The sequence below is a fragment of the Rhineura floridana genome, chromosome 1, assembly GCF_030035675.1.
Source record: "Rhineura floridana isolate rRhiFlo1 chromosome 1, rRhiFlo1.hap2, whole genome shotgun sequence".
NCBI classification, from domain to species: Eukaryota; Metazoa; Chordata; class Lepidosauria; order Squamata; family Rhineuridae; genus Rhineura; species Rhineura floridana.
This window is the reverse complement of record NC_084480.1, coordinates 166,867,792-166,885,469: the sequence shown is the minus strand read 5'-3', so window position 1 is coordinate 166,885,469 and position 17,678 is coordinate 166,867,792. Positions and strand designations below refer to the sequence as shown.

At 41.4% G+C, this 17,678-nt stretch overlaps 1 protein-coding gene across 2 annotated transcripts in view; it reads left to right on the top strand.

The window, feature by feature from the left end:
• Positions 1-8,562: 8,562 nt before the first annotated feature.
• NUF2 (NUF2 component of NDC80 kinetochore complex) overlaps positions 8,563-17,678 on the top strand; it is a 45,729-nt gene continuing 36,613 nt past the window's right edge. Inside the window, exons 1-6 of one of the 2 annotated variants that reach the window (XM_061584493.1) lie at positions 8,563-8,836; positions 9,625-9,765; positions 11,075-11,149; positions 13,347-13,423; positions 14,474-14,535; positions 16,512-16,609. In XM_061584493.1, the coding sequence (XP_061440477.1) occupies positions 9,643-9,765; positions 11,075-11,149; positions 13,347-13,423; positions 14,474-14,535; positions 16,512-16,609 (435 nt within the window). In that variant the 5' untranslated portion in view covers positions 8,563-8,836; positions 9,625-9,642. Of the gene's footprint in view, positions 8,837-9,124; positions 9,146-9,624; positions 9,766-11,074; positions 11,150-13,346; positions 13,424-14,473; positions 14,536-16,511; positions 16,610-17,678 lie in introns of those variants that run through there. The other variant, XM_061584499.1, reaches the window with a different exon arrangement.

The following is a 17,678-nucleotide window of genomic DNA, read 5'->3' as shown; positions in this document are numbered from 1 at the left end:
TGATGGGGAAGCTAATTCTAAGTCCTCCAAATACCTTAGATCTGACCAAGATGGAGTCATATGCGTTCCCAATATCTCTCCACCGTCTAATGAAGATTTCCTGGGTGGTGGATGATGGATAATTACAGTAAGCGAGACCGTGGGCGTTGCTAAGTTACTAGTAGCCTGGGCCAGAGTCCGCCTGTTGACACCTTCTGCACATATTAATTCCCTCAAGGGTGGGGGGTTGTGCACGATCAAAAGGTCACTCTTGGGCGAGCAAGGAGTGTCTCGAGGTGGATGTTGACGAGTTGCTTCACGATTCTCCAGAAGATGAATAGATTGATCTGCAGCCTCTGGCAGCACCTGAAGCTCCATCAGAAGAGGTATAGGGGTTTCAGACTGGAGCATCTTAGATTGTAACCTTTGAGCAAGCGAATGCAATCTCGAAATAATATCCCACTGGGAGGGTGCAGGGAGAAACTCAAAATTCAAAAACAGGTCCCTTTCTTCTTCTATAAAAAAGGAGTTATGGTTCAACAGGTGTCCATCATCGAGACCGGAGGTGGCCATGCCAAAATCAGGTAAGTGGGGGGGGTCGGGGGGAAGGGATTTCGAAGGACTCATTTGCAGAAGAGAAACCACGGCTTGGGCAATCTGCCTTGCAGGGGGTACCGTGGGCAATAGGACAGATCGCTTTGATGAAGTGGCCTGTATCAAATGATCATTTCCCGAATTCGAGGAAGATGACATGAGAGAAATAGGTGGAGCATTGTTATAAAAATGCCTCTCTCCCTGGCAGCCAATATATGCTTATTCAGGCAGACTGAACGCAAAACGTCCAGGTTCCTAAGAGTTAACAGGACCCTTGAGTTTGCAGAGGCAACAGGAAGGTATTCAACATAACTAATGTCAGACTCCTTAATCCGTCATGAAGGGATTGCCCGGAGAAGTGCAAAGATTTGTCTCTTTCGGCGGGGTAACAGATCTCTAATGTTAAGGCCAGAACAGTTCAGGAGGACAACTTTGTTAGAGCTGTACCTTAGATTCCATCCAAATTTCTGGGTTTGCGTACCAGAAGTAGTAGAAACTCTCGAAAGATGTACTGGAACTGGCTGACATGGAGTTAAATGAAGCTCCTTTGAGTGGTTTAAAGTAGAAGAAGTTACTGCAGCTGGGGGGTCTTCCTCTTGCGACTTTGATTGATGGAGAAGGGGGTCTTGAGATGAAACAGAATTTCTCTGCGGGTTGCTTTCTTTAACTAGCTGGTCCAGAACTTTAAACAGTTTGGAAAAATTCATCTTCTGTGATCTTGGGCGTTTGAAATTCTTGACATTTTTGGGTTTCTTCCCCTGGGGAGCACTTCTGGACTTACAAGGGTGTTTGCTCCGTCTTGTAATGTACGTGGTCTTAACTGGTCGGAGGGAGGCCAAGTTTTGCCCAGCTTCAAGTGGAATGCAGAGTTTTTTAAATTCCTCCGTCAGAGTGGTAAGGAGGTTATTTGCTTCCATTATAAAGACCTTGATGCATGAAATTTCCTTCCGGATTAAAGCCAGGAAGGGGTCTAACTGGACCGGGTCATTAGAAGAAAGCTCATTTCGAGGAGTGTCCAGTAGAGGGGGGTCAGCCCTCCTATGAGAGACATCATGAGTCGGCGAAGTTGACATTGTAGGTCCAGCTTTGTTTACTGTCAGCTCAGGACTGGCACAAAGCTCATTTGATTGAAGTAGGGCTTCTTCTAATTCCTGGGCCAAAGACCCTGGGGTCTGGAGGTCAGGGGTCCAGAGTAAATTGTCTCCCAGGTCTCTCAAATCAACAGACCAGTCTAGGGCCTCGTTTACATCCAAAGGTGGAGTCGGAGTCAAATGGCCTGCTCCTGTAGGGGGGTTGACTTTCCCCGTTAAGTTGTTCTCTTCCAACTTAGTTGGTGAAAAAGCTTTCCCCTGGGTCTCTCTACCCCCATCCTTTCGGTAAAGGTAGGAGGTGATTTTAGTTTGGAAAGTATGGTAAGAAGAGTTCTTTATATCATTTAATGGATAGAGGCCCAGTTCTTTATGCATTTGTCTCGTAAGGACCATACTCAGTTACTTAAACACAGAGAACAAAGGGAACGAACTAGACCCAAGACAGGGCACTTACGTTGTAAATACTCCTTGTCTGTCAGCTTGATTACACAGGCAGATCCAAATTAGTCCTCCCCGGGAGCTTTCTTTTTCCAGCGATGATTAGGCGTTATCAGTCCGGGAAGAGCCAAGCTCACCATAAATTTCCTAGAAATGTCCTTAAAGGAAAATAATGTAGAGTGGTTTGAAAGCCTTCAGGCAGCCGGAGGGAAAAAGTGCTACCCTTTGAAAAAGTGTAGTGGGAGTTTAATAAGATAAAATACAAGGTAAAAAAACATTAGAAAAAAAAACAGGAGTGGAGCTTCGGAACTAGGCATCCTTCCTGATCGCCATCTTGCCTCCTGTCCTCCCTGAGGAGCAGATTAGGCTGAGAGATGGTGAGTAGCTGATGGTCACCCAGTAAACTTTGTAGTTGATTACCATTTTAAAAAATTAATTAAAACAATTTACATGCAAAGTTTATGGAATAGATCCACACAATACATTTAAAGCACACCCAGCTCGCATTTAAAATGCATGACTTCCCCCAAAGAATCCTGGGAAGTGTAGTTTCTCTCTCACAGTTATAGTTACCACCATCCTTAACAAACCACACTTCCCATGATTCTGTGGTGGGATTTATGTCCTTCAAATGTGTGTTGAATGTGCTGTAAATGAATGGTGTATATCTGCCCTAGGTATGCTGTGAATTTATTAGTGAATTGAAGGAAACAATTTGAAAACATACCTTTTTTAAAATAGAAGTTAGCTCAGTGGTAGGGCATATGCTTAAGATGCAGAGGTCCAAAATTCAATTTCTGGAAAAGACTACTGCCTGGAATCCTGGGTAGCCAATGGTAGTCCATGTCATCATCCTGAGGTAGAAAGCACCAAATGGTGTGAGTCAGTATAAGGCAGATTCCTTTGCTTCTAAAAGAGGAAAGAGACTCAAGGGCCACAGTGACTCCGAAATTTATTTATTATTATTTACAATATTGATATACCACTTTAATTTAAAAAACCTCAAAGCAGTGTACAGAAGGAATTAAAACAATAAAACTATTGGCAAAAACAGTTAAAAGGTATTTAAAAACATTCAAAATAAAAAACAATAATGAGTTAAAAACAAATTAAAAACATAATAGCTTCTACATGTCTGGGTAGGCTTGCCTAAACAAAAACGTTTTTAGAAGGTGCCAAAAAGAGTACAAGGCGCCTGCCTAATGTCAACAGGCGGGGAGTTCCAAAGGGTAGGTGCTGCCACACTAAAGGACTGATTTCTTACAAGAGCAGAACAAGGACTACGTGGCATCTTTAACATGGAGCACACACCTGAACTTGGCCTGCTAGTAAATCGGCAACCAATGTAGATTTCAGAGCAGAGGTAATGTGCTGACAGTGTCTCACTCATTTCAGCAATCGTGCCACAGCATTGTGCACTAATTGAAGCCCCCAGGTCACGTTGTGCTGCATGGGGATTTCTGTGAGCTTGGCTAACTAGCTGCCAAGATTTTTTTAGCTTGGTTCTTGGTTAGGAATCCTAACCAAATGTGGGATACTGAGTTTTCTGCCTTACTCATAGTAATCTTGTTGTGGTTGGTAACAAAATTGTTTTTAGCAGGTACTGAAAAGAGTATAATGAAGCTGTCTGCCTAATGTCAATAAGCAGGGAGTTCCTACATGTAGGTGCTGCCACACTAAAGAACTGATTTCTTACAAGAGCAGAACAAGTACTATGTGGCAGCCAGAACATGGAATGCACACCTTGAACTTGGCCTGGAATCAAATCAGCAACCAGTGCAGAGGTATTATGTGCTGATAGGGCCTCACTCTTGTCAGCAATCATGCTGCAGCACTCTCCACTAACTGCAGCCCCCAAGTCAGGTTATGTTGTATGGGAATTTCTGTGACCTTGCCTGACTGGCTGCCAGACATTTTTTAGTTTGGGTTTTTGGTTAACAATCCTGACTGGTTGTGAGATGCTGAGTTTTCTGCCTTACTCACAGGAGTCTTGTTGTGGTTGGTATGGTATCGTATTTGGGAAATCATCACTGTCTTTTGTTTTTCTTTCTATTTGCGTTTCATTCACCTTTGACCTTACACCCTTACATCCTTAGAAGCAACAACAGTGGGTCCATGCACTCAGCTCAACCCCTTAAACCCACTGATAATGCATCTTGTTGGTTGCATGATGGTTTGTTTCTTGCTCAATAGTGGCAAAAGAGAATTCCCATACTGGGAAGTGCAGCTGTAACTGCTGTTGTTCCAGCTGCTGCCTGTGAAGGTAGACCAAACAATATGCATTTTTCTCTCTATAAATTATTACTCACTGCAGTTGGGTTGGCTGTCAAAGTGAGTATTTAGCAGTCCACAGGGTAGGAAGAAAAGGGTAGAGAATCTTACTGTTACTTATTTCTCAGACCTCTTTCTGAAGTGAAGGGTCAATTCTGTAAAGAAGTTTGGAGCAGCCATGTTAAAAGCAGGCAGGGCATTCCAGGCAGGAGGTTGCCAACGCTGCTTGGATGCGGATATATTTGCAGAAGATCCCTAGTCAAGCCTTACCAACAGCACAATCCTAACCATATCTACTCAGAAGTAAGTCCTATTGAGTTCTCTGGGGCTAAGTCCCTTAGCAAGTGTGTTTAGAATTGCAGCATTCAGGGGCCTCCACCTTTACTCCTGAGTACTCCAACCTAACATCTGCACAACACAATTTCTGGGAGACAAATTCTGTCAAACATGTTCCCTCCAAGAAATTATTGACTTGTGTTAGAGATAATTTTCTCCTACAGAAAGGGGAGGAAACAGCTAGAGCAGCCTTTCCCAAAAAGTGTGCCTCCAGATGTAGTTGGACCACAACTCCCATCAGCCTCAGCTAGCATTGCCAATGGTCAGGAAGATAGGAGTTGCAGTCTAACAACATCTGGAGGCACACTGGTTGGGAAAGGCTGAGCTAGAGGATCAGCTATCCTTGACTTGATTCTAACCAACAGAGATGACTTGGTGGATGAAATGGGAACTCTGGGGGAATGTGACCTCACCATACTTGAATTCTTGATTTTAACAGAAGCAAAAGCTGAGAGTAGCCATATGCGAACCCTGGACTTCAGGAAAGCTGATTTTAATAAACTCAGAACAATGGTAAGTAAGGTTCCATGGCAAGCGATCGTAATGAGGAAAGGAGTCCAAGATAGGCAAGAGTTTCTAAAAAAAAAAATGCTAAAGGCACAATGGCAAAGAATTCCATCAAGGAAAAAAGGGGGAAAACAGCAGAAGAACCCAATGTGGCTTCACAGAAAGCTTAGACATGACTTGAAAACAAAAAATGACGCATATAGGGAGTGGAAGGAAGGCCAGACCACAAAGGAAGAGTACAAAAAGGTAACACGGAATTGTAGCGATAGCATCAGGAAGACTAAAGCTGAGAATGAGCTGAGGTTAGTGAGAGATGCCAAAAGCAACAAAAAAAGCTTTCTTCAGGTACATCGCTACTAAAGAAGATAGCAAAATGATAACAGATGACGAAGAAAAGGCAGATGTGCTCAATCTACTTTGGCTCAGTCTTCTCCCAAAAAAGGGTTAACGACCTTCCTGGGAAACGTGACGTTGAAGAGGCAGGATTACAGCTTGCAATTGGTCAAGGAATACCTACACACTTTGAATGAGTTCAAATCTCCAGGGCCCGATGAACTGCATCCTACAGTATTGAAGCAACTGGCTGAAGAACTCTCAGATCCACTGTCCATTATCTTTGAGAAATCATGGAGTATGGGAGAAGTGCCAGATAACCAGAGGGGGCTAATGTTGTCCCTATCTTCAAAAAGGGCAAAGGAAGAACCTGGGAACTACAGACCAATCAGCCTGACATCAATCTTTGGGAAAATTCGGAGCACATTATAAAGCAGTCAATCTGTAAGCACCTTGAAAACAATGCAGTGATTACTAGACGCCAACTTGGATTTATTAAAAAGAAATCCTGCCAGACTAATCTCATGCTTTGATTGGGTAAACTCCCTGGTAGACTGTGGGAATGCTGTGGGCATAATATATCTTGACTTCCACAGAGCTTTTGACAAAGAGCCCCATGATGTTCTGATTAGTAAGCTAGCATACAGAGCTGGCTACAGAACTGTACTCAAAGAGTGTGTATCAATGGTTCCTTCTCAAACTGGGCGGAGGTAACAAGTGAGTTACTGCAGGGCTTAGTCCCAGGCCCAGTGCTCTTCAATATTTTCATTAATGACTTGGAAAAGGAGGTGCAGGGAACGCTGATCCAATTTGCAGACAATACAAAATTGGGAGGAATATCTAATACCGTGGAAGACAGAAACAAAATTCGAAGGGATCTTGAGAGGCTGGAGCATTGGGCTGAGCATAACAGAATGAAATTTAACAGGGATAAGTACAACATTCTACACCTAGGAAAAGAGAATCCAAATGCACAGTTATAACATGAGAGATAATTGGCTCAGCAATACTACATGTGAAAAGGATCTTGGGATTGTTGTTGATCACAAGCTGAATATGAGCCAACAGTGTGGTGTGGCTGCAAAAAAGGCAAATGCTATTTTAGGCTGCATTAACAAGTATAGTTTCCAAATTGCATGAAGTTTTCGGTCCCCTCTATTGGGTACTGGTTAGGCCTCATCTTGAGTACTGCATCCAGTTCTGAACACCTGAATTTTAAAAGGATGCAGACAAACTGGAGCAGGTGCAGAGGAGGGCAACAAGGATGATGAGGTGACTAGAAACAATGCCCTGTGAGAGACTGAAAGAACAGGGCATGTTTAGCCTTGAGAAGATTGAGAGGAGATATGATAGCACTCTTCAAGTACTTGAAAGGTTGCCTCCAGAGGAGCGCCAGGATCTCTTCTCAATCATCCCAGAGAGCAGTACAAGGAATAATGGGCTCAAGCTGCAGGAAGCCAGATTTCAACTGAACATCAGAAAAAATTACCTAAATATTAGAGCAGTACAACAATGAAACCAATTACCTAGGGAGGTGGTGGGCGCTCCAACACTGGAGGCATTCAAGAGGCATCTGGACAGGCACCTGTTGGGCATGCTTTAACTGGATTCCTGCATTGAACAGGGGTTGGACTCGATGGCCTTATAGACCCAGCTCTACAATTCTATAACACAAGGTACCCTTCTTCCTGCAATGGCCTTCTAGTGACTGTCTTGTCTTGAGGGCACTTAAGCCCTTCTTGCCAGAAGCAAGTAGGCTAGATTGAATGTTCCCTACCCAGGCTCCCTAAGCAGGTGAGAAGGAATGATTCTGTCACTTCAGCTGGACCTGGGAACACCATCTTTTAGCAAATATTTCTATCAGTTTCCAAGGAGAGACATGTTTTGTTTGAATGGTATGCTCCAAGCAACTGTAGATGATGCTTAATGTATTGTTGCACGCCACCCCAATCTTCGATTGGTGAGAGATCTCCAGAGGTCCCTGTGCTTACCCAGGGGTTTGATTTCCTTGGAAAGAAGGTCAGCAGAGACTATGGTGTCTTTATGAAATATGGTTTATTTATTTACAGACGTTCCGCCTGGGCTTAAAATGGAGGGGTTCAAAGCATCAGCAGTCCAATAGATCTTGCTTTTTCATCAGGCTTACAGGAGGTATCCTAAAGCCATGGTGCAGAGAGCTAGCCTCTTTGCCTGTCTCTGGTTCCCAAAGAAACTCTCTCCGTCAGACTCAACTCAAAACACAAGCTTCTCTTTAGAGCCCAGGAAGGGGTGTGTGTGTTAGACCTGAATCACTTGAAAATACAATGCTGGGAGTATTATTTTCTACTCCAGAAGGGAGTAGCGAACGAGGAAGGCCAAACAAGAGATGGATTGATTCCATAAAGGAAGCCACAGACCTGAACTTACAAGTTCTGGACAGGGTGGTCCATGACAGATGCTCTTGGAGGTCTCTGATTCATAGGGTCGCCATAAGTCGTAATCTACTTGAAGGCACATAACAACAAATTTTGTTATAAAATCCTTAAAAATTAATCCACATCTGTTCCAGGAGTTCAGATGTTTTGTTTGCTGAGGGTGGAAAGAGATATGTGTAAGCAATGTGTAATCTGCATAAAGGCTTGTAAGCCTTGATTTTCTTGACTCCTTTCTCTTTCCATGTGCTCTGATTTTATTTATGCTGTAGCTGGAAAACTTTTCAATAAATTAAGCTTCAAAAAGGAGAGCATGAACCTCTCCTTTTGCCGGTCGCTTTTCCTTCCGGATGGACACGTTCAGTCACACATATGCCAAAATTTTGATATGTACATTGTTTTCTATCGGCAGCTCTCTCTCCCCCGCCCGGCGAAAAGGAAAAAAAAAAGAAATTCCAACCCTGGCTATTCGGAAATTCGGTCCTGAGACAACTGTATTGTTACTCCACACTTTGGTAGCTCTATGCTATAAGCTCCAGCCGCCATTATACTAGCGGCTGGCAGAAACTTTTGAGGTCACTGATTGGAATAAGCACGGGTTGGGGAGGTCGAGAGTAGCCAATTAGAGCTCTTTCTCACCTCCCATTTTTTTTTACCCTACTCTCCTTTTTAAAAAAGTTTTTAATCTTCGGTTTAGATTGGTCTGTACAATTCTTTCACTTTACGTTTTACATACAAATAGTTAAAAGCGAAAACAGGTTACCCGGCAACTCTTTGGGCGTGACGTAATTTGAGGCACGGGGTGGGTGGAGTTCCCGCCAATTTCAAACGGTGGAAGAGTCTGCCGTTTGTGGCAGAGTCTTGAAGTCTTGCGTGGTAAGTGCAGAGGTAGAGCAGCTGCCTACAGGCCCTTTGCCCCCATCATGTCCCGAAGAGAAGCTAGCGAGCGGGGCTGTCCCCAAACATTTCACGGCCGAGTCGGAGCGTCTCAAGGAAAGGGAGAGAGAGGCTGACTTGTAGGAGTGGGGGGACGGAACGGACAATCGGAGAGGAGGCGGGAGCGGCGCTCAGTTGGGAGGCAAAAAACGGAGAAAAGCTTTAAGAATGTAGGAAAATAGGACTATGACAACAACTCAAATGGAGCTTCCAAGCACATAAAGGCATGGATGGGACAAAGGACACAAGGTAGCCGTTGCTATCTTCATAATCCTGTCTGAGATATTAGCAGCTGCTGTTAAGAAATGGATAGTCCTCAAGGCAGTTGCTATTTTCATTTGGGTTAGGATCAGCAAAAAGAACTAGCTTTGGAGGGAATTGATGCTTCTGACAGGTAGCAGGATCCTAGAGGGGTCTCTGGGTAATGGCCTGGGTAGGACTGTAGGAAGGTGTTTCTAGGCAAGATTAAAATAAATGTGCTCTTCTTCCAAACAAAAATCACAGTTACTAATCTAGAACAGTGTGCTTTGATTTTATCCTGCATACGAACTTCCACGATTTTGAAATTATTTTTATAAATAAGCAACTCTCTTTTCAATATTAAACACCATTTGATAAAGCTGTTTGGCGTATGAGATAACTGGGAAAAGAAATGCAACTCTGGGGGAGAATGTAGTGCGCTCTCAACTCTCTTGTGGCAATATAAAAGTTGTAATTAACTTTTTTAGGTGGCTGTCCCTTCCAGAATGGATAATTGTACCTTTCCAAGATACACTGAGAATGACATCATTGTACACATCCGCAACTGCTTGCTAACTGGAAATGAGGCCAAAAACTTTTGCAAAAATGATCTATTTCCAAATGTCAAGGTAAGAGTTGTAACAGAGCTTATTCATGAGGCAGAATTGAAGGTAGTGCTATAATGTGCGTGTATGGCATTTGGTTTCCCTGCATGCAGAGCCAGAATTAGTGAATTTTGCAAAAGCAGCTATTTGCATGTTGCTATAATGATTTAATTATAATAATTACTGTACTAGTATTGCATATGGCTGTATGACAAGTTATTTCTGATACTGTACAAATTTGAAAATTGTGAAAAAATGTAATTCATTATATGTACAAGTGTGTAACAGGCACATTTCAGTGGGGGTGAGGGAAAGTGTCTCCTATGCAAAAGTGATGTTTGTGCTGGAGGAACTTCTGGTGGACTGTACCCAAGTATAAGCTAGGAGGCTTGTTAGCAGGGGCTCTAGTATATTGAACATATTAAAGATCTAATTAATTATATTTGGAGAACATTTGCAAATGATAGTTTCAAAGATGGCTGCTACATTATTATCTTTGGCAAATTTACAAAGAATGTTATCATGTGCACATGTTAACTTTTCATCTTCAATAATTTTAGCTTTCCAGTGAAAAAGAATGTGCTATTTGGTTAGTAACCTTCAATAAAAACATGTTTGGGTGTACTAATAACATTGTGTGGAAAATTGTTGTTCACAATCTTCATCATAAAACTTACACATATGTAAAAAATAATGTTTTGAAGCATTTCCATTAAGTAAATTTAAAGTAGTGCTCCCCCTCCGCAACGTAACTTATTTTCAAATGGTATAATGTTCATGTTTGGTCAGTAGCCAACGCAAGACAGTGTCTGCATTCAAATGGTTAAGCATGATATGAATGAGATGCAGCAAACATGCTTCCCCCCCACACATACATACCTTCCTAGCCCTCTTCCACAGTGCTGGGAGAAAGAGTTTGGAAGCTTTTTCTTCTGTTTTTGTTTAACCTCTGGTTATTCTATTATTTGGACCAACAAACTCTTTGACATTAACACTAGCTAGTTGAAAACAAACCAACTTCAAACAGTGGGTTATGAAGCCTGCTTCTAACTAACCATAGTTATGATCTGTGGCTGTTTTAATCTATGTTAGATTTGATGTTACACTTTATTTTTTTATTTGTCACAGGGTTGGAGATTGCAGTGGGAGCCTGAGGCTTGCTACGGCTCATTCACCATGGTTAATGTGGCATTCTAATGTTGTTATTATGTAGGAACGTGTTCTTAATAAAATCTGTATTTGTAAAAAAGTTGCCTTTCGCAGTCAAAAGTCAAGTAAATAAAGGCTAAGCTTAGTTTGGCATACCTTTGCAAATGAGTTTTTCCTCTTTTAGCCTGAAGTGCTGCACATGATCTTAATGAGAGCCTTACAAAGTGTATATGGAATCCGTCTGGAGCACTTTTATATGGTAAGTATGCAACACAACAACAACATGGGAAAAGTGCAATGAATCCAGAGTAAAAATGGAACCTTAATCATTTTCAATGGAACATTTTTGGGACCCTAAAAAGTTTATTGGCTGCAATTGCCAGTCATGGTAAGCCACAAACCATGACTCACATTCATAAATAAATTATGTACACTTAACTTCTCCCTGCTCATGCTGGGGGGAAAGCAAGCCACAATCGTGGAATAGTGTTGCATCCAAATCAGGGATCATGGTTTGTTTTGTTGCAACAAACCACAATGACTAAGCAAAGAACAAACCTCAGCTACAGTATATTGGGAGGTTTTCCTACAACTGGTTTTTCTGGTGAAGCCAAAAACTAATCACCAGATTCCTAAACCCTGCGGGTGTGCTGGAGACAGCAGTCTGCCCCAACGGTAAAGAAAGCATCCCATCATTACCTTTCCTTCTGAAAAGGCAGGGAGGTTGGCACTCTACAGATTAAACGGTGTTGGAGATGTGGTCCTTTAAAAGCAGATGTGGACCATATTTGGTGGTATTGCCTATTAATAAAACCCCTTTGGGGGGAGAAAACAGTCAACACAATGCCTTCTGATTCACCAAAATTTCCCATTGAACACTATGACCATGTTTAACCAATTGTTATGCAAATCAAGTATTTACATATTTCTTCATGTATTATACAACAGTTTCTTTCATATGTATTTATATTTTCATATAAAACTTTAATATTTTGGTGTATTAATATTTACATGAGTGTGTAAACATTCAAACTTTAATTTTTTAAAAAAAGAAAGGAGATAGGGAACATATGGGTTCAATTGCTACTTGGTGGTGAAGCTCATAGCCCCATTGCTAAGCAGTGGCTGAAGGAACTTTCTATTTTTTCTTCCTCTATTCCTACATATATATTTCTGTGAACCCTACACCATCACTTCAACCACACACCCTCACTGGCCTTACTTTTACCCTCAAGTGTGTTTGCCAGGCTGCACTGTATCCCTGAAGTCTGACAATTCACTCTTGCCTAGGTAGAAAAGATATGTGTCTGTGTAGAAACTAGTCTACCGCATAAGGGTAAAGTTGGCATATTTGCTTGTATTATGTTAACTATTAATATATTAAGTATTGTTCCAATAGTATGCCAGCTGAGTATTGTAAAATGCTAGAGTTTTGCAAACTGATAAAGTAACTCAGACATTTAGTGTGGATGTGCACTGAAATATGCAGATGTGGACATAAGCTATTTGAGATATGGAGCAGCCAGTGAATTTTGTTTAAAATGTAGATGCTATCAGGCCAAAGAGAGCCAGTGTGGTGTAGTGGTTAAGGTTTTGGACTACAACCTGGGAGACCAGGGTTCAAATCCCCACACAGCCATGAAGCTCACTGGGTGACCTTGGCCCAGTCACTGCCTCTCAGCCTCGGAGGAAGGCAATGGTAAACCCCCTCTGAATACCACTTACCATGAAAACCCTATTCATAGGGTCACCATAAGTCGGAATCGACTTGAAGGCAGTCCATTTCCATTTCATCAGGCCAAAACCAAACAAGCATATTTTGGATTTTATTCCATGAAAAATATGGTAGATGAATGAAAGGTATATATTAGATTACCAACTTTCTCATAATGGAAGTACTAATACAACTTAATAGTTTAAATAAAGCATATACTTGCTTAGGGCACAATTTGCCCTAAGGAGTTACCTTGCCTAAGGGTGATGAAAATAATGTAACTGGGTTGGGAAACAAAACTCAGTGGGAGGTCTTGTCTGTCTGTTGAGAGTCACTAGTTGACCTGCCCCCTCATATCCAGGAGTTTACCTTTAGCAGAATCTTATAATGTGGCTATGACATGAAACAATGAGCTAATATTTCTTGGATTAGTGACACTCATGTTCTGTAGACAAAAAAACTGAAGCAGATTTCAATCATTTCAGTAGGATGGCACAGGTTTCATCTCCAAGCATAACACATTGCTTGATCACCAATAGGATTCTAGGATGCTACTGTTGCTGTTTGAGGACTGACTTATCTTGAGTCTTACAGCTGCCTTTGGATTTTTTTTAATATTAAAGTGTTAGATACTGCTTTGGTCACTTCACAAACAAGTGGTTTATAAAGCTACAAATGGTAAAGAATTAAAAAATCTGTGTACCTCTTTGCATGTTACTTACTGATTCTGTTGTATTTTTAGATGCCAGTGACCTTTGAAACATCTTATCCCCAGATTTTTGAAGGCTTCCTGCCCATAGGGAATCTCTTTATTAACATGTGAGTGTGCTGAAATAGCATTTTGTACACTAATTCTGTTTTGTTTGAATTTTATTTGTGATGGAATTTTTGTGTAGTTGAAGCAAACTTTTCATCTTGTTTTCCAAATCCAAGAGTCTCTTATCCTAGTAACACATTAATGTTGCAGATGTTCTGAGTTCAGATGAGATGCACGAGGACACCATCTTTTGGATGTGCCTAGTTTATAGAGCTCCCTGGCTCAGGAGTTCCATCTAGCCGCCTCTCTCCTGGTGCTGTGTACCTAGCCAAGACTTTATTTGTTCCAGCAGGCTGAGGTTGTTAGAAAATTCCTGGTTTTTAATGGATTAATCCATTGTTCTCAATGTGTTTTTAATCTGTTGTGCCCATTTCTTGTTTTCATTGTACTTTTGATTCTTAATAATTTTTATAATTGTTTTCAATTTGCCAGAAGCCACCCTGAGCCTTGTAATACCAATGGAAGAATAGGGTATATATTTTCTCAAATACGTGCCTTTTGTATGAGCTGATCTTATTCTGCTAAATTTGCAAGCTGAGCACTAAAATGTAGTCCTAATAGCATGGTTGTGATGACATCAAAGTTCTAGTCAATGCATCTTTGCACCACAACTTTTTAAAGTGCTATGTAGTGTTGCAATATGTTTGGTAGATTCAGCACATATGTTTCTGCCAGATTTCTTTGTTTTGTTTTATTAACTCTTCTGATTCAAAGCACAAAGATTAAGGCTGTAATCCAACATACACACTTACTTGGGAGTTAGTCCCATTGAACCCAATGGAGCTTCCTTCTGAGTAGACATGTGTTGGATTGCAGTCTAAGTCTGCAATCCTAAACATGCTTACTAGGGAGTAAGCACTATTAAAAGATTGCATTGTAAGCGCTTTAACACATACATTTCTCAGGAGCTAGTAGTTTGCCCTAATAATTAGCTATATAGCAGAACATAATGCCAAACAAATCCACAACTATACTGCAAGTTTTACCAGAGAAACAACTGATACAATAGTCTGTTTACAAAATATTTAATGTTTTGTACAACTCTATGACAGGGAACGATTTTTCCCAATCTGCCGTGTCAGTGACTTCCAGATTGCTGATATCATAAACCCAAGTAAGCATTTAACATCTCTTCTGCGTGCTGATGTGCCATGTCTTGGACAGTTCTAGGCTTTCCCTTGTGCTTATCACCTAGGAGGCATTTGTTGCAGTTTGAGTGGGTTTCTGTTTCCAGCTTTAATGTTTACCACAGCAAGGTTTGGTCTGGTCATAAGAGGAAATTCCACATCACCACTGCCAAAGAAATATGATGCTGGCATGGGATCTTATTGCATAACTGCCTGTCCTGCAGGTTTGTTAGGACTGGTGAGTTCCAGATTCAAATCCTAAATTCAGCCATAAAACTGAATAAAACCTTGGACCAGTCAAGTTTGCTGATTGCAGTTGCTGCTGCCAAGATGTGGAATTTCAGACAAGCAGAACTATTGATTGTGCCACAGTAGGAAGAGGTAATCAGCCCTAAACTTTATTACATTAATATTTTATCCTTTTATGGAGCTCAAAGTAGCATACGTGGTTTCCCCCTGCCTATTTTATCCTTGCACCAGCCCTGTAGGGTAGATTAGCTTGATAATCGTCCAAGGTCACCCAGTTGGTCAACCCAGTATGGCTGAGTTGGTGATTTGAGTCTGAGCTTCACCAGTCCTAACAAATCTGCAGGACTGTCTCAGTCAGTATCCTAGTCAGATAAAATAATTACCAAAATATTATAATTAGCCATGAATGCTAGGGTACACCTATTTATGGGTGAAAATAGATCTAGTCCATGAAAGCATATGCTGTAATAAATTAGTCTCTAAGGTGCCACAATATTTATATAGGAAGGAAAGAATAAAATAGATAAGAATTAATTTAAAAAATAAAGGAGTGATAGAACAACCACAAAACTAAAGCCTGGAAAAATTGAGAAAAGACAGTGGCAGGGGTGGGGAACTTGTTTGCCTTGCAAGCTAGATCTTTATTAGGATTGGCCTCATGGCCCAAATTTAACAAGTGGGTGTGGCTGCCCAGGTGTCAATCACATGATGTCATTATGCTATTAAATGATTGACAGGTGGGTTGTCCCACCTGTCAAAATCCCTTGCACAGGGTTCTCAAGTACCTGCCTGCTGTCTGGTGGGTGCTTGGGAACTGCAGGACAAGGGGCATTGCTAGCCCTGTCTATGTTCATGGCGAAGCGGATTCCCCTCTCTCCAGTGATGGGGGAAGAAGCCTGAAGTTTACAGGCTTTCTTTGGCTGTGCATACTGCCAAAGCTATGACTTTGTGCTAATGTGCAAGTTCCCAGAGAGAAGATTGTCATGATGCACTCCTTTCCCCATCCTTCTGCTGCCATGCTGCCTAGAGTTAAGCCAGGAACAGGTGCACTGGGAGCAGGCATGCTCAGCCAAAGAGCCTACAAAAAGTCTTCCAAACAGCCTGGCAATCCTGTTTGAATCTCCAGTTTTTGGCTTGGTGTTTTGTGCAGACTAAGCCATATTATTTATTATGGAGTTTGATTGGGATCTACTGGCGTTGATCTGTGGGTGACTTCCAGCGGGTTAGCGATACTAGTATTTGATAAGAATACTAGGAAAAACACAAAGCAACCCCCCTCCCCATTTTAGGCTGCTGAATTAAACTACTGAATTGAGGGAGGGAAGGGAGCTGGAAATAATTTTGTGTGAAAGTATGTGAATTCAGTTTACCAGTTCTCATTTCAGCTTCCAACAATTACATTGTGTTAAAATCTAAAAACAACAACACTGCAGTACTACATGTTCAAATCCTGATTCATATTCCATTAGGCCTGCATGTGCATGCTGTGGCCAGCTCCCTGTGGCTTTCTTTACTGAAAATTTAAGATTAATTGCTGTGGTTACACAGCAAAACTATTCAAGTGTGTTCATGGATTCCAGTGTTGCTGTGCACCATTTCTATATGGTAGACTTTATCCTCCAACTAGTCTGAGTTTAAACTTCAAACAGCCTTTTGAATTTGAAAATTGTATGTCCTGTATGTCTTATAAAAGCATTTCATTTTGTGTTGCTAGAAGCAAAGAGGACAGCTCGTTTTTTGAGTGGCATTCTTAACTTTCTTTTCTTCCGTGACTCACGTCGTGAGGTCTACCTGGAAATCCAGAGCACACATGTAAGATTAAGTAGTTTTTTGTGTGTCAGACTCTCAAAAATGTAAGTTTAAAGTTATATTAAATTGGCAGTACTGCATTGTTTAAAAATTGTACTAACCTCTCTCATCTTAACTCTTACTGGAGACTAACCTTGTTTTGGCTTTTGGTCCTTTGAAATGGTGGGTTTTACCACCTATGTAAAAGGATTGGGTTTCTATATTTTTCATGTCAGAGTAACTTGATCACAAAGCTCGCTCCATAATAGCATTTGTCTTGATAAAGGAGATCTGTCTGTGTTCTGGTCTACTGTTCTTGTGGTAGTATACAAATGGTTTTGTGTTCATGGTTGTAATTATGTCTTTTGTTGCAATGAACATGTACTACCATGACATTGTAAAATGTTCATGAACTATTGAGGAAATGAAGCTGTCAGCAATAGGATATATGCAACATTACAGTTCCTTGTGAATAACGGTCAGTTTGGCAGAAAGTGAGATAGCAAGAAGCAAAGTGAGAAGGCTAAATATTGTCAATGCCATTAGGGAATGATCTCAGCCTTGGAAGCCTGACCCACTTCCTTTAGTCACCCTAACTACCTACCAGCTCTTTGTTCCATGCCACATCCCAACTCTTTTTTTAAACAGTAAATATGAGCTGAATGCTGGTGTGTAGTGTGAACTTTGTTATTAAATCACTTCCATGTGAAAAAATGTAGGCAATGGATTATGAAGTAGGAGCCTGAGGATAAAGTGGATGGTAGAGATATAGAGTTGAACAAAAGGTAAGCCAAGGAGAAAATAGGTGCAAGACCTCTTTAGAAAACCCAAGCTGGGATGGAAGGGGCACTAGGAGATGATAGGAGAAAGGGACTTCAGAGGCTAGGGAGTTGGTTGTGGGACAGGAAGCCAAGGGGACTGTCTCTCTCTCTCTCTCTCTCTGTGTGTGTGTGTGTGTGACTGAGTGAGTGAGAGAGAGAGATTTCACAAACTGATAATTAACCAATGAGTTCTCTCTCAGCATAGGAGAAGGAGATCCAGCATAAAGGATATGTTCACTCATCAGTCACTGCAGGCAAGGCTTAGTTGAACT